At 39.3% G+C, this 19207-nt stretch overlaps 4 protein-coding genes across 10 annotated transcripts; 1 reads left to right on the plus strand and 3 right to left on the minus strand.

The window, feature by feature from the left end:
* Positions 1-2377: 2377 nt before the first annotated feature.
* pafah1b3 (platelet-activating factor acetylhydrolase, isoform Ib, gamma subunit) lies at positions 2378-5040 on the minus strand. 3 transcript variants are annotated; one of them, XM_054620992.1, is made up of 6 exons: positions 4951-5040; positions 4317-4410; positions 3854-3943; positions 3584-3700; positions 3296-3418; positions 2378-2863 (listed from the first exon to the last, which is right to left on the minus strand). In XM_054620992.1, the coding sequence occupies exons 2-6, from the start codon at positions 4395-4397 to the stop codon at positions 2603-2605; spliced, it is 672 nt and encodes a 223-aa protein (XP_054476967.1). In that variant the 5' UTR covers positions 4398-4410; positions 4951-5040; the 3' UTR covers positions 2378-2602. The 3 variants fall into 3 exon arrangements, with proteins under 3 accessions (XP_054476967.1, XP_054476968.1, XP_054476966.1); XM_054620993.1 differs by having other exon boundaries at positions 4947-5012; XM_054620991.1 differs by lacking the exon at positions 4951-5040 and adding an exon at positions 4707-4762.
* si:dkey-250k15.4 (uncharacterized) lies at positions 4993-9259 on the plus strand. Of its 5 annotated transcripts, none has more exons than XM_054620986.1 (4): positions 4993-5083; positions 5709-6997; positions 7988-8121; positions 8265-9259. In XM_054620986.1, exons 2-4 carry the CDS (start codon positions 5722-5724, stop codon positions 8892-8894), a joined length of 2040 nt encoding a protein of 679 aa, XP_054476961.1. In that variant the 5' UTR covers positions 4993-5083; positions 5709-5721; the 3' UTR covers positions 8895-9259. The 5 variants fall into 5 exon arrangements, with proteins under 5 accessions (XP_054476961.1, XP_054476962.1, XP_054476964.1 ...); XM_054620987.1 differs by having other exon boundaries at positions 4998-5083; positions 5695-6997; XM_054620989.1 differs by having other exon boundaries at positions 5036-5113.
* Positions 9260-9411: 152 nt separating this feature from the next.
* tlr21 (toll-like receptor 21) lies at positions 9412-15615 on the minus strand. The gene is made up of 2 exons (XM_054620985.1): positions 15556-15615; positions 9412-12515 (listed from the first exon to the last, which is right to left on the minus strand). The coding sequence occupies exon 2, from the start codon at positions 12385-12387 to the stop codon at positions 9451-9453; it is 2937 nt and encodes a 978-aa protein (XP_054476960.1). The 5' UTR covers positions 12388-12515; positions 15556-15615; the 3' UTR covers positions 9412-9450.
* Positions 15616-16144: 529 nt separating this feature from the next.
* On the minus strand, positions 16145-16793 carry cnfn (cornifelin). Its single transcript, XM_054622417.1, has 3 exons — positions 16670-16793; positions 16442-16578; positions 16145-16234 (listed from the first exon to the last, which is right to left on the minus strand). Exons 1-3 carry the CDS (start codon positions 16791-16793, stop codon positions 16145-16147), a joined length of 351 nt encoding a protein of 116 aa, XP_054478392.1.
* Positions 16794-19207: the final 2414 nt, after the last annotated feature.

Here is a 19207-nt window from a genome sequence, read left to right on the forward strand (position 1 = left end):
ATAATAGATGTGTTTTTGTTCATGTTATACCTTCGCTGTGACACACTCTGATGCGCTTTCTTGGGATGTTGACTGGATATGCAGTGGTCAGTGGTTCTCCAACAGCAGAGGCTATGACACAATTGATATCAAACTTAATCATAATAATTTGATTGAATTACATAAATAATGAACCACTCTTGTGGAAAATGTGTTTTAAACATTAATCTCACAAACCATCTGTGAATTTGCTGACAGCCAATGATTCTGTATGTTTCTCCGGAACACCTTTAAGAAAATGAAGAAAACAAATCAAACGCACAAGATGTGATTTTGTACTTTTCTAACTCAGAACATTGTCTCATTCTGATAAAGTATACAATACCTTGGCTGTGATCGGTGAATGCAAGCAGTACAAGAACCATCAGCAAAAACATCGTTGATCCCATGTTGTAGTTAAGCCAGTCCAATACAGTGAGTCCAGGTAAAGAAGTCTTGCATGTGCACTAACTTCAGCCCCAGTGAGGGAATGAAATGGTTTTTGTTGTTGTTGTGGCTCTTTATAAAGGGTGGTGTTGATGTCTGAAATTATAGCCGTGTCACATTCATCGACTGCCAGGTATATGAAGCATGAAGCCTGCCCAACCAGCACCTTTCACAGTGGGTGACTGTGAATAATAGGAAATGTAAACCTCTGCCAAAGTGATTGTGGTTTTAAGTAATGGAACATTGATGTGAGAAAGTGAAGGACCCACATGAACCTGACCTGCGCTGAAAGAACATTTGGATGCCAGATGTGCCCATGTTTTAAGTCTTAAGTGAGACTTTTCCTACAGGGTCTTGTTTTATGGGATCTTACTTTGAGTATTTAGGTGTGTTCCTACCTTTTCACATTGAGACACAGCTGAGATTGAATTTTGTCTTCAGTATGCATCTGTTACACTCAACGTGAGGAAACTGAGATTTCAACATTTTATTTAAGCTCCTCTTGCTTGGTTGGTGTGCAGCACGTATTGTGAATTATAAATTCCTGGCCAAAGTTTTTCATGCTATACAGATTGGCCAAAAATCAATCAAAATTATGTGTCCAAATCGTCAGTTATCACATTTAGGATCATGCTTCCTAGACGACTGCCAGAATTGTAAGTATAAGGTATTGTATTATGTGTAATGACTGTTGGATTCAGGTTATGGGCAGAGCGAGACTTGTTCACCCTCCTAAAGTTTCAGAAAGCATGTCTGCGACTTGACCGGGAGCAGTCAACCAAAATAAATACATCACTTATAAACGTAATCTATGTGTTTGCACTCATAATGAACCTCTGGGTTCAGTCTTGAGGCATAAAAATGTAGCACCGCATCAGTGAAAATGCATCAATTTATCTTTCTAAGTATCAGCAAAAGTATGATTAATCAATCAAGGGACACTAAAAACACTTTTTTCATATTTAATGCATTCTTCCATCTCTTACACAATCAGCCATCCCGAAGCATAATTCAAGTTTGTAGCACATTCCTTCTATAAGAGGCTCAGAAGCATTTTAGTGTGAAGTCAAGCCTTTTGAAATGGTCTGATTGGCCATTACGTTGCAGATGAGATTAAACTTGAAGCACAAGCAACGTTAGATATATCTATACAACTTCACAAGCTACTCAAATACATCTATGTTTGCAACAAAGCCTCTCGCGTCAAAATCTGTTGCTGTTATTATACGTGAAGCAAAAGGTACAAGGACAATAATGAGACATGTGACATGATAAAAGGCAAGTAAACAGCAATGGTCAATCAAAAACATTTGGTCATACAATTTAACATATACAAAAAACACCAGACATCACAAGAGTAAATAAAGCTATTTTCAAATAAATGTAACTTAGTGAAACCAAAATGACGAATGACAGCAATTTCCTGGTAAGGGCAGTTCTTGTATCTCATATTTTTTTGCCAGACATATCCTGGCACCTAAAGAGTCAAAGCCTCACAACCTTTTCCAACTAGTTCCTGTTCCAGTAACCTCAGGCAGACAATGTTCTTTGTCATGGAAGTTTTTTCTCTTGAAAAGCAGATATATGTCTATATTTTGAGGTAAATTGGGCTTTTATAGTCAAATGAGATATAAATACAGTTTTTAATCATGAGCAGCAACTTGAATTTTGACCTACGGAAGCTGTATAACTGTTCACATCCAGTGTCATCCCTTCAGTTGACATTTCACTGTCTGCGTCTGAGCCCAAAGGGTGACAGCCAGGGAGTTCCCCTTCTCATATTCATCAGCAGAAGACTGGAATAACCCTTCATTGGAAAAACACTTTGAAAACCCAAAGCTAGTGGAACAGATGATAACCGGGAATTGAGGCAAGACTTTGTCTCTAAATAGCACAGCACATTTAATTTAATTTCTGACTGCATCATAAACACAAAAATAAGCTTTATGGTCCCATTATCTGTAACAGTGGTCATCAACCCTGGCCATGAAGAGGACTAACACAAATACTTTTTGCAGCTCTTAGCCCCAAGTGATTGATTTGATCCATCATACAAGGTGTTTATAGGCTGATTGTGATGTTCTCTGTGGACAGGGATGAGGACCACTGTGGTAGTGTGATTTTGAGCCCTTGTTGCTCAGTTCTCTGCAGGCTTTTCTAGCATGGACTTGAGATGGGCGTGCAGGGGTTCGCACACAACCTGGTAGCCCTGAGGGGTCAGGTGAAGGTAATCGTACATGTCCTGATGGGAGATGCTACCATTGGAATGGACGAAGCCTGGGTCCACGTTGAAGAAAGAGGCGTGGGGGAGTGACGATACAGCCTCCTGGACCAGCATGTTCACCTTGGCATTTCGCTCCCGCAGAGGATTTGGCGATTTACCTCTGGGCAATATACCCTGGAAAACAGATGTATGGGTGTTATTATTTAAAAGAAAGAGCAACTATTAGCATTTTTAGTAATATTATAAGTAATTCATACATCAATGTAAATATAAAATTACAATTAGACTAAATCAGACATTACTTTCCCACCCAGGACAGTTGAATCGCCTATGACGTTTGTAGCCCCACCAAAGATACAGAAAGTTCCCAGGTAGCTCCCTTTCAGCTTTTTAAATACAATGTAAAATGTTGCATATCTCCAAACAGTTGACACACAGTCCATTTGTCTATTGTTTACCTAATCTCACAAAGCTGAGATGGAACTAATAGGGATGGCATCTCTGTGCACTCTAATGGTTGTATGAACGTCATTTGTCATTTCTTAACGCACACGCAGGTGAGTAGATAACACTTCCTTTAAGGAATGAATCCCCCAAAAGACCTACAAGCACAAGTGTCCGGGCGTGTGGGAGCTTGTTCTTGATGACTTGGACAATAGCCATGATGCCTTCACAGATCTGTTCAGCAGTCTGACCATGATTGTTAGTTCCTACCCACAGCACCACAACCTATAAAAACAAAAAGAAAGGGATTGCATGACTGAGGACATGTCATTGATATTTTAGGGTCATTTCACTTGGAATTTGGATTTTATCACACATATAAGCACAATGAGTCTATTGTACGGATAAACAAGCCCAATCATGTTCTCTTTATTTGGCAAGGATATGCACCTTTGGGCTGATGTTATCCAGCTCGCCGTTGCTCAGTCTCCACAGCACATGTTGTGTTGCATCACCACCGATCCCAAAATTGAGGGCATGGAGAGGGGAGAACAGCTGCCGCCATATCTGCAGACAAACCACAACAAAGAGTCCACGTGTTAAAACCGAAGTTCACACTATTTGAAAGCGTACATTGATGATGATGATGATGAGAACAAGACACACTATTAAACTCTGTATACAGAACCAGATACAGTTCATGTGTGATTTATGTTTTACCCCAAACTGGTGCATGAGCTGTACAAGAGAGTCTCCAACAAACAAGACATCAGGTTCTTTGTCTTTGCTGTCGGACACGAAGCGGTTGTGCTACAAAGAGAAAAAGGAAAAAGACAAATATACAGTTATAGCAATCAACTCCCGCATGAGAAATTCAGACACACAAAATTGCCTCTTGTATATGCTGTGATTTAAGTATAATTAGCTTGACAAATTTATCAGTGGATCTCATATCAGTGCCATGCCAATCTAATGAAAAACTAAAAAAAAACTGCTTATTTACAATTACAATACTGTTCTCACCAACTGTCTACCAATGAATAATTTATCCGTTTTGTTTTATTCACACATTAGCAACAATGCAGACTGGGATAAACTTGCAACTTCATGGCTGTTATGCTGTAGCTATGTAAAACACAGAGGGAAGTAATAGAACAAGTCATAGTAATAGTATTTAACACACCAGAGACATCCATCGTCCATCTCCCTGGGTGTCTTCACAGGGAGTGGGTGTGGCGGCTGGGTTTGGGTCTTCTGCACTCATGACTTGGCTCTATCTGTGTGGGGAAAGCAATCACGTAGGGTTGTTGATGCTATTTAACAACGCAAACAAGCCGATAATCCACAGACTACAGCTAGAACTGCGAGCTAAAGCCAAGGTTTGGTAGAATTAGCTCCAGCAGCTAGCCTGCCTGCTGAAACACAACCTAGATGGAGCTGATCTAACAGAGATACCGCTCACACAAGCAACGCAGATTGTTATTAACGTCAAATTATTTTGTATTATGCGAAAGGGAAAGGAACGAGCTTTATAGAGCAGCTACATTTACAGATATTAATGAACATTGGTTACCATGAAATCAAAAAATCGTCATCTCCCAATTCAGTTTCAGGAAGTACATTTTCACTATAGTCGACTGTACCATTATTGTCCGTGGGCAACAACAAATATTTTTACGTGTATTTTAAAATTGTTCCATATTTTATTAGCAATATATGCAGTACGTTGAATGAAAGAACACACCTTATTAAAAAAATGACAAACAAAACATTGTTCAATCGAAGATAAATATAGAAGATGAGACAGTTCTACCTACTCGTCTGTGAAAGTGGACTCGTCCAGCTCGGGAGTGTTCGCGGGAGTTGTTGCTGCGCAAAGAACGCGCATCCACTACGACATGTTGCTGAGCAACGACAGATTTACATGTGGGGGCAGAAAACGCACTGACGGTAAGCAGTGCTGTTCATTCACCATTTTAGGTTTGTTTAAAAATGTTTCACTGTTTGTCTCGTATGACACGTGCCCAAAGTTAAGGTTAGTATGTGTTTCTTATCAGCTAAAGCTTAAATACCTTGAAGTCATACACGTGAGCCTCAGGTAAAAGTGCACCTGGTGAGTGACGTCATCATCACCTGTCTGCTAACCACATCACTAGCTTAGCATAGTTAACAGATAGGATACAGTGACTGGCTTGTTGTGAGTGAGAAGACATGTTTTATTGGCCTTTGGTGAAAATGAACAATGTTTCTTTTTTTGAATATCTGTTGTTTTTGTGACAGTATGAATATTAATTTAGTTAAGGCCATTTTATATGGTACACATGGATTATATGATGGAAATAATTGCTTCTTGGTTACAGACCTTCCATGGTTATGTGTTTAAAGTTTTGTGAGCCAATTTAAATATTTTGTGGAGATGTGAATTCTGCATTTGACTTTCAGTATCTATGATCCAACATGTCACAGTCCAAACAAGGCTCAACATTTGGATTCAGCCCTTATAAGTTGCCTAGCTGTTTTTGTTCTCTGTTTCCTGCAGACCTAAACTTTTCTAATTGCAGGTTTCTTCTTGCAGAATCTGGTGCAGCATGAGCCACGAGTGTGCCAGGGCTGTATCAGACAAAGAAAAGATCTTAAATGTTTTCAACAAGCAGTCACAAACAACAGATAAAAGACTTTGCTCAAGGAACAGATTAACTACGGACTGCAAGTGTTTAAACCTTTATAGTAAAACAGATGGGCAGAACAAAATGAAACGACTGAGGAGCCGCAAGGAGAGGAGTCACATGAGAGCTGGTGGGAAAGAAGCCTCAAAGTCCAAAGCACATAACCATCATCACTGCCGTCCCCAAAGGAGTAAAGACATGGCGTATTTTCAGAACTGCTGTCATAGTAGCTGTCCTTGTGCTTCAAGGAGAAATGCACCATTTCCAAACGTCATTTCTGCTTCACAAGAGCCCAGTATAATAACGGACAGTCGCCTGATAGGACACCATGGCCTGTTCAACCACGAGGTGAAGTCTATCGACATAGAACGCTTGTTAAGTGAGCAGAGGAAACTGGGGAAAAGTGAACAGCAAGGACAAGAAAATAACAATTCTACTTCACATCCATCTTCAACATCTCACATGCCTTCTCCGTTCTTCACCAATGATTTATTGGGTGCTGGTACTAATGAGGTTCTGCCATTTGAAAAGAAATCTGCCCACGATGATTGCCGAAAGAAAGAGGAGAAATTCAGTCAGGGACTAGATATTACATCGGGGCAGAGACCGCAGCAACAGCTTGATCATTCATCTGAAAGTTTTAAAAGCATCTCCTCATCTAAACAGAGCTCCTTCGATGTAGTGATAACCAAGAGCAGGAAGACAAACCCCCTCATGTCTGAAAAGGGTAGAGAGTCACTGCTGACTCCCACTGTTGTCAAAGAAAATGTGAAGACATTAAACAGGAAGGCAAAGGTACACACGATTTCTCCTGTGGAGCACACCCCAAAGAACCAGGAGTCTCCAGTCCACCAAACACAAGCTCATATTCTGAGCCCAAGCCCAGTTCAGCTCTCCAGCTCACACACTGCTGACAGCTTTGACACAGAGCACAGAAGACAAGATGCCCGCTGTGCATCCAAGTCTGTTAGTGCAGTGGCAGCAAGTTTGTGTGACTGCCTGCTGTTCCCACTTCTGAAGAGAAGAAACCTGGTGGCAGAGAGCAGGGAGGTGCTGTTGAAAGCTCTACGGGAGAGGCATGGACCCCGGCTTCAGGAGAACCTCCTTGAGATGCAGCGAGGCCTCAGCTTTGGTGTTGATCCAACAGAGAAAGTTCAGAATCAGGTGCCAACTATGATGGAAGAGCTCTTACCTCAAGGTAGGCACTGAAATACTATGATATGGTGGTTATGTTCTCATCGAGAATAAGTAATAATAATAATAACACATTTTACCGATGTTATTGATTCACATGTTTAAACATTTTTGTTTTTGACTTCTTTAGTGTTGGTATCAATAACAACCTTATCTCAACAATAATAATAGTCTTTATTATACAGTGATAGTTATCTTAAAGCTGCCCTGTGGCGTTTTCCTGTAAACAAAAGTTATGTTTACATATAGTGTTATTTACCAAATCACATTGCTTGTATCCTTGAGGCCTGACAAATGCATTTATTTCTGTATAAAACATTTGCAAAGCAGAATTTAAACCATTCATTGTTTCCATCTGTGTTCACTAGCTTTCGCCCCTTTTTCCTCTTTGCCTTTGTTGAAGCATTACTATGTTTCTTTGCATGTCAAGTCAATTTTAGTTATAAGCCCAATATCACAAATGTATCAACGCCAACTGTTAATTATTTGCGTTAGCAGGAGTCTATTGCACGTCCTGCATGCTCTGAATCTTTTACAGTTTCTGTCTTTTTAGTACTAAATTCCCTTTTCATGTGTCCATGGACACTGTTTCTTGTTCAGCTCAGTGGAGGACTAGAAACAAAGCGAGGGAAAATATATATTCACTATGGAATATTCATACTTGTTTTGTCAAACTCAGAACAAGGACTGTGGATTTGGTCCCCTATCACCTTCATTGAAAGCACATTAAGATGAGAGCTCATTATAGATGGTATAAACTTGAAGGATAGGGAAAACCTGTTTCAATGTTCTTATGAGCACCCTGACTATTGTTTTAAGACAGAGTTTATTATTATGAACTATGAACCTATCCTTGAATACACCAACAGCCTGTATTCACATCAATCTTAAGTCACATTGTCAATGTCAATTTCTTGTTTTAAAAATGAATTAGCAAGCGCTGTAAACATTATAGTTTGTGGACAGTTTTTAATTTGCGTCTCCTCCTTTTTAGGTGCAACAGCATTTCAAGCGGATGCTGCGAGTCAGCCATGTTTTGACACCCAGAAAACCACATCTTTCAAAATGGTTGGCAGTAGACCTTTTAACTGGAAGTCCAGGCCACAACCACACCAACACCTGGAGCAGGTAAGATCTTAAATTGACCCTGTTACTTTCTTAGTTTAGTTCATTTCACATATGGTCCAGCTTTTATCCTTTCTTTACTAAACCATAGATAATGTAGAAGCCATAACTCTGGAAATAAAATGTTTTCTGGTTTTCATGTTAAGACTGCTGAATGGTTGACAAGCCCTGTGGAAACCTCTGTCAGCCTTTTGGATGATCTCCTCAGACCTACTTACCCTCCTCAGTTCTGCATGGACTTTGAGCCCTCTGGAGGTACAACCAGATATCATTTGTTCTCTCCCACCATATGCTGGGGAGAAAACGCCTCAGTATCTCAACACTGGGAAGACAGTTTCAGCAAGCCAAAGAACAACAAGGCTGTTATGTTTGATTCCTTTGAAAACAGCTTTATTAACCACAAAAGAGCAGTTCCAGAGAGGAGCAGTGGGTCTCAATACAGTAGCGGCAACTTCCAGCCTTTCTTTCCTTATCAAACACAGCTGCCAGATAGATGTTCAGCAGATCCAATGCACTTTCCCCGGGAGAAAGACCCATTTGAAACTGACACATACTCTTTTGCACCCTCCTTCTCTGCTCACATTCACAATCCTCTGCAGAGCTTCCAACCTTTGAGCCAATTCAGTCATCCTTCAACTTGCCCTCCCCTCAGGTCCCACCACGCTGACATGATACATTACCCACCATCTCACACCCTTGAAAGAGACCCGGCAGCTCCCCTTTCTTCTTTCCCGAGCCCTGAACACTGGTCCTTCCCTCCTATGAGGCTGTACTAATGTGTGGTGAAGCTCTGCATAGAGACGTGCTTGTGAATGTTTCTTTGGCTAATATCAACATCAATATTTTTTTTTGTTCACAGTCAGCGAAATTAAATATTGTGTGCATATATTTTACTAAAAACACATTATTAAATGTAATAGTAATAGCTGACATCTTAAGAGTAAGCTATTTTTCTTTGGTCCTATGTGCAGCTGAGATTTAGAAACCAATGATTATGTATTGTTTGCATCTTGGAACATTTTTTTAATATGCAGAACATTACACATATCTTCTTTAAAACAGGTGTTATGATGGGAAGTTATTTGTACCATTGTAAATTTGTGCAATAATATATAAGACATGCAAAATCAAACCATGCTAAATGTATAATTAAACAAGCACAAGATATTAAAATGACATTTCTGATTCATGTTTGTATAAATTATTTTTCCTACAATGCAACACATTTTCACTACATTAAATTACCTTCTTCCAGAAGCAGAAAATATGATTATTCATTTAACATAATGAGAGGTTCCTCTTGACAACCAAAAATGTAATTGGCAAATCTTTTCAAGGTAGCAAGTAATAGTTTTCATCTGATGTGTGAGTCTCTACATTTCCAGTTTCTTTTTCTTTACAACCGTCAATGTCATTTTCTTCAGTCTCCAGTCTGCTCCCGCTTCTCATTGCCCTACGTAGCTTATTCCAAAACAGCTCTTGGGCCTCTGCTGGGTTAGTGCAGTCTGAGCCAGGCCACTGCAGATAAGTCTTTTTTAACATGACTTTCCTCATGCGGTGATAGGACGACACCTGCCTCTCAGAGATTTCCTCCAGAAACACGAGCAGTAGAACGTCCCGATGCTCATCAAAGAGTCGGTAGCTGGCCAGTTGGATTTCCAGAGAACACCACTCACTTCTTAGGAAGTTCCTGCTCACCACACAAATAGTTTTGCGGCTGCTGTATACAGCAGAGACGATGTTGTCCACAATGTCGCGGCCCAGCTCAAAGTCCCTGTGATGTAGGCAAAGTTTAAAAGACGACCCATTCCCCTCAAGGTTGGGCATTAACTGCTCCATGACCCACTGTTCATCGGAGGAATTGTAGGAAATAAATGCATCATATTTGCAATTTTCCTCCTTTTCTCTGAGTATGCGCCACTGCTCACTAAACCAGGAACGGAACACATAGAAGCCGTACTTCATTTTCCAGTAGAGTTTGACATAAAGTAACGGAGTTATTGTGAACAGAAAGATCACAACTAGTGTGCTTGAGAATAGGTATTCTCCCAGATCTATGTAACAAACTTTGGTGTCAAAGTTGTAGAACTTGAGTTTTGTATCGTGTGGGCACACCAGACTGTAGAGATAGACCACCTGGACATGTGGGTTTTGCACCGTCCAGTTTTGTAGTACTCTGTTCTTGCAGGTGCATCTTAAAGGAGTATTGCGTATGTCAAGGTAGTGAAGCTTTGGTAAACTTTCTAGTGCATCAACATGAATGCTCTGCATAACGTTACGGTTGAGCTGCAGAGTACGTAACTGTGTGAGATTCTCAAAAACCTCCTTTGAGAAGTTCTGAATGCCCATATTTTCTAAAATCAATTTGGTCAGATTTCTCAGATTTTTAAAGACTCCTGTTTGTAGTAGCGTCACCCCGACACAGCAGTTATCTAATGTGAGGAAGTGTAAGCCTGTGAGATCGTCAAAGGCGTCAGGGGGAAGATAATTGATGTTATTGTTGGTGAGATACAGAGATTTCAGTGAGTGAAGGCCACGGAAAAAATTGTGGGGTAAAACAGTGAGGCCATGCGGCTGCTGCCTGTCCAGTTTCAGATCACTGAGTTTGCTGAGATTCACAAAGGGTGACATTATCTCTTTATTGAGGAAGTGAATCTGGTTATTTTGCAAATCCAGCACTGTTAACGTGTCTTGAAACACATGATAGAGGGAACTGTCAATCTGTTTGAGGTTGTTCCCATCTAGATAGAATTTGGACAGACTTTTTAGTCCATCAAGGCCAGATGGCTGAAAATAGGTGATCTTATTACCTCCTAGGTCCAGCGTAGTCAAATTCCCGAGACTGCGAAAGGTCCCGTTAAAAATGACAGAAATGCGATTGTTGCGGAGGTTCAGGATTTTTAGGTTGGAATTATCTTTAAAGGTGGAATTGAACAAATCAGTTAAGAGGTTATTGTCCAAACGCAGTGTCTCAAGCTTTTTTAGCCCTTTGAGAGCGGTACGATGAAGGAAAGCAATGGTGTTTATGTTGAGCTTTAGCGTCTTGACATTTGGTGTATGATAGAAAGCATTAGGGCCGACTGAGAGGATGCGGTTGTAACGATAGCTCAGCTCCTCCAGATTTTTTAAATCAGTCATATTTTGTGTTTTACAGGATTGGATTGAGGTGAGATGGTTATGCTCTACATTGATACTCTTTATAAGTGTCTGTTTATCGAGGAACTTCAGACAACTTGTGGTTTTCAGGTTGTTGCGGGATAGATCCAAAGTCCCTATGATCTTAGGACAATAGTACAGTGTGTTATTTGTTAGATTCTTAATCCCATTACTACCCAGGCCTAATTTTGTAATGTTTCTCATGCTTCTCTTTAAATATCTGCAGAGCTCCATGAGCAGGTCATCATTGTTTAGACCTGTGCCAGAGAAATCAACGTGACTTGCATTGACATTGCTGATGTTTAAAAACTCCACTACCGTGACATTTGTTGAACGCAAACGCAGATAGTTTATATGCTTCAGATCGAGTCCCTGAAAAGCCGATGTACCGAGATAACGATTGTATGACAAATCCAGCAACTGGATGAACCCGAGAAACGAGGGCCTACATCCTAATGTAAGCAGATTATTTCTACATATATACAATGTAGTGAGGGATTTGGGTAGTGACACAATTGAATGGTTTAGATTGGTCAAGTTGTTAAAACAAAGATCTAGTGTCGTCAGATTTGTTAGATGTGACACAGACTCGGCAATCCTTGAAAAATCTGTCAGAAAGTTTTGTCTCATGATTAAAGTGGTTAGATGGAGAAGAGTGGAGAAAATGCCCTTGGGGAGCTCCTTTAATGTATTGTTGGTCAGCGAGAGAAAGGTGAGGTTGTGCAGGTCCTTAAAAACGGCAGGGTTGAGCTCTGATATGTTGTTAAAGGACAAATTGAGAGACTTAAGTCCATGCAAGTCTTTGAAAGCATTTTCATAGATGATATTCAACTCATTGTGATCAATTCTGAGGTATTGGAGGTTTGGTAGAGGAACAAAGCTCTCGTTGGGAATGATCCGTATGGGATTATTGGTGATGGTGAGATTGATAGCAGTTTGCGGCAGGTCTTTGATAAAAGCCCGCATTTCATTTTCCTTGCGATGGATGCAGTTGAAACTTTGTCGATTTGAGTATGCGTCTTCGATGCAGTTCTTGAAGCTGTACCCACTGATGAGTTGAACAGCACAAAGGACGACTGTTACTGACAGCAGCTGATAAATTAGACTACCCATTTTTTTCTGGTTTCAGATCAGAGAAACAATCCTTTGAGTTACTTTCATCGGTTTCTTTGTTGGATATATTATGTGGCAAATGTCTGTGAAGAAGTCCTCTCGCTCATCAACTGAACGGGTGCAGGAATCTGAGGAAAGAGAGCAGGATTTATATCACTAGTCATGTTGGGTCACTTGCATTTTCAAACCACGTTTCTTACTTTCTCAGCAGACCGATCCTAATACAGAGCTGCTACCACAATCCTTAGGTTTAAATTGCAGTTCATACTGTACATGTTGTAATATTCACAGAGAATATGTTGGCAAGACTTGTTTATCAGCAATGTTAGGACTATGAAATAATAACAAATATCCTTTTTGGATGATTAACAATGCCAAATTGTAATTGGTCGATATGCAGATAGAGTGTGTGTGTGTGTGTGTGTGTGTGTGTGTGTGTGTGTGTGTGTGTGTGTGTGTGTGTGTGTGTGTGTGTGTGTGTGTGTGTGTGTGTGTGTGTGTGTGTGTGTGTGTGTGTGTGTGTGTGTGTGTGTGTGTGTGTGTGTGTGTGTGTGTGTGTGTGTGTGGTTTTCCCATCTTGCAAGACAGTCAACCTGTGTGTCACTGGTATATTAAATAAATTATTTGAGCTATAGCACATTGCCTGGAGTATTAAATTCAAATTGTACAAATATTGAACACAGATTCAAAACATGTAGGCCTATAAAATAAAATAAACAGATTTCACAATTATTATAATTTATAAATGTACAAAACATACAGTTAATAAGCTCTCCTTAAAGCCGCCAGATTCCATTGGAAAAATACAGCAATTTTACCTCGGCGATTGTAACACATAAAATGAACATCCATCTTTGTTGGCCTTGTCTTTCCACTTTTCCACAACACCAATTCTGGTTTGGTCTAAATAATCCCTTTATTCACAGTTAGATGTGAAAATATGCCTTTAGCCCTGCTGTCTCTCTCTGCTGTTTAATAGACTCATCGCTATTAATAACTCACTCAACAGTGCGTCACTTAACGAGTCTGTCGCTGAACGGGTTTGTCACTGAACTAGTCGGTCGTTGTGCAACAAAATTTGAAACCTACTTTATGTACTTATTTATATAGGTTCTAATACTCAACAATACAAAGAAATGTATTTGTGACAAAGCAGAAATATAAAGAGCTTATCACAGGAGCCAGGTCTAGTCCTAACATATTTTGACCCAAGCAAAGAGCTTAGGCTACAAGTAAACACATCTTAGCAACAGACAGTGAAGTCAAATATGCCAGAACAACAGCCTCAGAGAAGGAATGGACACAGGTATATAGAGTACATAGCAGCTTACCTGGTCAGTGACACTAATGCCTAGCATATACTAGAAGACTTTGTAAGGCTGACACCCTTTCATATCTAAAGACAACGTGTCATAAATAACAAAGATTAAGGTCAAAGATTTTGCAAAGACTGGGGATCTGGCAGGGTCTACAACTAGATTTCTTCAGAAATAATTTCCAACCTGCTACAGGTGGAAATTCACAAGAAAAACAATAAATAAATAAAAGAAGAAGAAATAAAAGAAGTGGGCATTAACAGTGAATTTCACTATACACCATAGCAGAGACGGAAAGGGAAATGCTACCGAGAAAGACAATGCCGGAGAATGTGCCCTAGGATCAAACCAGTACACTGGAACCATCAAAATTAACTTTCACAGATAAATGACACCATATTCGAGAGTGAGAAAATAATCATCCCTACCTCACTGCATAAAATAAGATAATCCTTTATTTGTCCCTCAACGGGGAAATTTACAGGATTACAGCAGCATAGAAACAGTAGATAGATATTGTCCCAAAGTTATGCAGGTCACATAGAATGGTGCAAACAGAGAGCCTGTGACAATTTTATTTCTGCCACCACTGATCAGCTCACATGGAACAATGAGAACATGAGGAAGAATGAGGTTTTTCAAGTTTGACAAGCTACACAGCACGAAAGCCAATGCTGTGATTCACAGGTTGATATCCGCATTATCAAAGCATGGCACACCGGAGACTGAATTCATCAATCTAACGCTCGACGCTCAATTCTGCCCAGCACCCACCAGGCTTCACCCTACAGTCCTGTCACAAGGAAACAAGTGACGTAGTATATCAAGCGGCCATTATTCAAATTAACGTGGTATAACAATGAATATAAAGAACGAGAAAGTACATAAAAAGTGTGTGGAAGGTGTGGTGGCCCGCTCATAGACAAACACAGGACTTTCACCTAGGGGACTCCTCTTTGTGTCCCGTGTGAAACCAAAGGTGAATGTTGTTCCGTTACATCATTATTTTAACACAAACCAAAAACCCTATTTGATGCTGAACAATTGCTTGCTTGTGATTGGTCCATTTGCAGATAGAGATTAGAAGCACATTTCAGTGTGTGTGAAGCCCGCCTTCCTGCAAGACATCTTACCTTTATGTCTCCTGTATATTAAATATGTACTTTGAGTTATCGCACGTCGTTGTCTGGAGTAATATACTGTATGTACACGTGGTACAAAATAGGACCCAACCCAAAACTCCAATTCCACCAGGTTCCTGTAATAGTCTCATATCACAGATCCCAATAATCCCCATTTGTGGAAGAATGGAGAAATTTGAACCTTATACAAGGATAACTGCGTTCCTCTTTTAAGATGTTCTCATATCCCTTTTCACTCTGCGCTCGTGTTCTCTTCTCCACAACCTGATATGTCTTTTACTTTGTTATATTCAAGATCCTCGACTTTGTTGGCTAAAAAGCAAATCATTTGAGCTGAATAATACTGCTAAAGGATTGGACTACAGACATTTAAATTATTGCGCCATTTTGTCAATCGTTGTATGAGTAACAGCAGCATTACTCAATAATCTTAGCACATTTGACGGTATAAACATCCTCCTATTATGTGTCCTACATTTATACATACATTTACATACTATTTAAAGAAGGTGTTTTTAGTCTTAAACTGGCTGTTGTCCCAGAAACGGAAACAGTGATACTACAGTGAGAAGTCTCCCTCGTATAATCTCACACACAATCTTTGACAATCTTTCACACTCATCAAAAAAAAATATTGCCCCGTTGTTGTCAACTATGTAACTATATTTAAAGTTAAAACTAATAACATTATTTTACAATGACAGCCTCACCTGTTCAAGTGATTGTAGTTCACCTCACTTTGCCTCTTCACAGAGCTGCTTGCAACGTGGACATCTTGAATACACACTAAATCAGAAAGAGGAACTCGGGTGCCACCCATTCTTTTCCTTTCAGACACGACATAATCCAAAGTGTTTTTTATTGAAATTCTCCTTACTACATGAATATACATTAATTTATTAAACATACATAAATTAATTATTTAATAGGATATTAGATGAGTACATGATATACATTATTTGAATAACATTGTATGCAAGAAAAGCTGTGTTCAGGTATAATTTCATTCCAAAACAAATGTGTGTAAATTCACCACTATAAACTTGCTGATTTACTGTAAGGGACATCTCATTGTCCTTCATTCCCTTCATCTTCACTGGTCTGTTACATAAAGACAATTTCCTAACAGTTAGTCAGTGTTCAGTGTAAGAGTTTTGACCTGATCAAATATAGATTTTTACATTTTCAGCCATCTGAACTTTTAACCTGTAACAAGTCATCCTTGGAATTTTCCACATTTTTCTTTCTTTGTAATTTTTTTTTGTAATTTTTAAAAGTTAGAATCAACATCCAATCCTTTTATCCTCTCCTTTTCTGCTCCCGTGCCATCTGACACAGTCCACACAGCGGCAGGCAGGCCATGATTACCCAGTCGTCACACACCGAGCCCTGACGAGAAGCACATAGAACAGTTAACTGGTGACAAACATCAGTGATCTCATGCAAAAAAAAAAAAGAAGTATCGAGATGAATGATATCTTCTTTACTGACCAGATTCCCAGTAACTACAAAATAGCATAATCTTTTAAGTATGGAATGAGCTGTGGCATTGTTTGTGTGGTCTAATGTGTGTTTAGACAGTTTTAACACACTTACTTCGATGTGGTATCTGCTGCGTATGCTTGTCCTTAGTGCAATCATGGCACCTGGAAGGAAGGGCAAGCAGCAGCTGTCCCCGTTGTCCTGAGCCACCTTACAGCCCAGGATACAAGGGATGAACGTTGCACAAAGACCTGCAGGCGAAAGGCACCTTGTCACATTGGAATTCATTTCACAGTGTTGGTTCATTGCTGCCTGCTTCCACAAACAGGTGTTAACACTCACAGATGCCACAGTCTTCACAGCAGTCGCACACATTCGAACCCCAATCTGTTAATCCGGACGACACAGTGTACTGTGTGATGGAGACCTGAGGCTGAGAGTTGATCACATTTGATTGGAACGCCATCCCTTTGAGTAGAAACAAAGGAACGCAGATCATATTATACTAAATCACAGTATTATTAAAAATTAAAGATACCAGACTTTCATATCTGGTAACATTTACTAGCCCTTTTTGCAGCAATGTTTCCCCCAAACAAATACCCTGTTCAGATCTGTGCTGTGAAAGCTTTTCCAGGTTTTAATTCCAACCTGAACCAATTTAAGCTTATTTCATTTATTGCACCAGAGAGGGAGGCATTAAATGAGCAAAATCAGTTCAGTGCAATTAATTTAAATTAAAAACAATAAGACTCTTCCATGAAGAAGAATGAGATAACCTCGGCTTTGGAAGAAACATTGCTACATATCTCACCTAGTCTCTCCTCCAGAGGTTTGTGTACGGTCCCTGAATAGGTGGTCTTGCGGTGTAGACAGTCCGGGGTTTAATCCACAAACGAGGGCAAATGCATGGCAACAGAACTCTTATACCCAGTCTGACATCACTCTTGCACCAGAGCCCAGTTTCTGTGCTGATATGACATGGCAAACAATAGCCATTTGGGCAGGTGCATTCACCTTGTGATGACAAAACTCAAGTGTTTAGTTTTGGGGCGTATCACCTTTTCAAAACGCTGCACTGCACATGACTTGGTCTTTATCAGCATACAGTTATTGAAGAACAAAGTGGGCATATAGTGCATATTTGTATTTCAGCAACCTATAAAGCACATTTTACCTCTATGGCAGGCGTGGTGTGTATGCACACTGTGGGTCCAACTCTATGAATGGGAAAATAATAGCAGAAAAAGAGCTGGGACCCTCAAGCACAGAGCTGGTTGGTACTCTTGTGCTACAATAAATCTTTTGACATTGACATTACATATTTAATTTGTTTAGTTTGTCCAGATATAGATGGCTCTGTAAAAACACTGGTGGTCAATACAAAAAGGCTTCTTAACTAGTTAGAATACAACACCTATTTTTTAGCTGTAGACCCAATAATATTTATGATAGTCTTAACTGAGTTAATTTAAGACATTAAAGAAGTCTTACAGTGATTGAATAAAAACCACACAACATAACTTTAGTTGACTCAAAACAAAATGCAAAGATACCAAGGACAACAATACAACATATGTTAAATTTTCAAGTTTCAGAGTGTCAAAAATATTTAAATGATCCAGTTGCAAAAATACACGGGGAAAAAAAACCGTCGATGTTTTCATCATATATTATGATGCAAACATTAAAGTTGACATAATTCATTTCCATAGTGGTCCTTGCTAGATACAGGACAGAATTGAATGAAAAGAACCAATGTGCTCTAGTTTTATACCAATGCTGGTCATTAGTACACTCAAATTGTTGCACAATTGTTTGTATTTGTATAAACATTGATAAAAACCTCTTGAAACGAAAAACTGGAGACACCTGGTCCTCTTTCACAGATCAAAAGGCATACTTTAAATTGTTTTATCACCTTGATACTTCATGCCTTTTCCTACTTTCATAAGAATTTCTTATAAACATAGTTTTTAACTATTTTCATATGCTCTCAATCTGTGATTGGTGTTAACAGAACTTTTAACACAGCGCTGCCATCCCAAACCCCAAATTAATTTGGATTATGTTTATTGGAGTGTTAGAAACCTTTTATGCATAGTAACTGAATAATACAATTATAACAACTGACCCCAAACATAATTTATGTCAGCATGCGGGACAGCAAAAATCTTTGCCTGTGAATACCTTTTTTTTTTTTTTTCAAACAAATTTGTTTTATGTTTGCTCATGCATAGCCCATATAACATACTGAACTTTTTTCTATATTTTGTGACCTTTCAATTTGCTTTCCCAGTTTTTGGCAAAGGGAGGAGTTTCAATACGTTTTTTTACTCATGAAACAGTGGTGTCCGTGAGACTCGTTGACAAAGAATGAGGAAGTAAAACCAATGTGTAAAAAAAAAAAAAAAAATATTAACCCTGTAAACATTATTTAAACACTTATTAAATGGTTCATTTTTTTGTAATTTAATATACAATGTACACGTGGGCTTAATGGTGTGTGAAGAGACCGTGATAATAGAAAATGACATGCACAATCATTATTTTTTATACTGATTGTATCATGGTTCTCTCCTAAATGTGAGATGAAAGAAAATGTAATGCATACATTTTCACGCAATTTTTGGATTAACTATAATGTTTCTTTTTTTCCATTTAACCGGTGAACTTCCAGACACATTAAGCAAGAGTTTCCCCGGTAGGTAGGTTACAGAGGTGTGGCCTCAAATCATAATGCGGTTTGTATAAACAGATCTGAACAGCAGATAGTTTTATAAGCTAAACTCCAATTACAAAACACCTGCCAAGACAAGACAAGACAGAACAGATAAATGCATTGTTATGCCCCTCTGTGACTTAACCCCTTGCATGTAA

Source organism: Anoplopoma fimbria, chromosome 20, assembly GCF_027596085.1.
Source record: "Anoplopoma fimbria isolate UVic2021 breed Golden Eagle Sablefish chromosome 20, Afim_UVic_2022, whole genome shotgun sequence".
NCBI lineage: Eukaryota > Metazoa > Chordata > Actinopteri > Perciformes > Anoplopomatidae > Anoplopoma > Anoplopoma fimbria.

Excerpts from the sequence above, each read along its gene's own strand:
- pafah1b3 (XM_054620992.1), bottom strand. The coding sequence starts at position 4,397 with ATGAGTGCAGAAGACCCAAACCCAGCCGCCACACCCACTCCCTGTGAA. Across the intron at positions 3,701-3,853 it reads AGCTCATGCACCAGTTTGGG|ATATGGCGGCAGCTGTTCTC; the intron begins GTAAAACATAAA and ends GTTTGTCTGCAG. Across the intron at positions 2,864-3,295 it reads ACGCCCGGACACTTGTGCTT|GGTATATTGCCCAGAGGTAA; the intron begins GTAGGTCTTTTG and ends TCTGTTTTCCAG.
- si:dkey-250k15.4 (XM_054620986.1), top strand. The coding sequence starts at position 5,722 with ATGAGCCACGAGTGTGCCAGGGCTGTATCAGACAAAGAAAAGATCTTA. Across the intron at positions 6,998-7,987 it reads GGAAGAGCTCTTACCTCAAG|GTGCAACAGCATTTCAAGCG; the intron begins GTAGGCACTGAA and ends CCTCCTTTTTAG. Across the intron at positions 8,122-8,264 it reads CACACCAACACCTGGAGCAG|ACTGCTGAATGGTTGACAAG; the intron begins GTAAGATCTTAA and ends TTTCATGTTAAG.
- tlr21 (XM_054620985.1), bottom strand. The coding sequence starts at position 12,387 with ATGGGTAGTCTAATTTATCAGCTGCTGTCAGTAACAGTCGTCCTTTGT.
- cnfn (XM_054622417.1), bottom strand. The coding sequence starts at position 16,793 with ATGGCGTTCCAATCAAATGTGATCAACTCTCAGCCTCAGGTCTCCATC. Across the intron at positions 16,579-16,669 it reads CTGTGAAGACTGTGGCATCT|GTCTTTGTGCAACGTTCATC; the intron begins GTGAGTGTTAAC and ends TTTCGCCTGCAG. Across the intron at positions 16,235-16,441 it reads GCAGCAGATACCACATCGAA|GGCTCGGTGTGTGACGACTG; the intron begins GTAAGTGTGTTA and ends GCTTCTCGTCAG.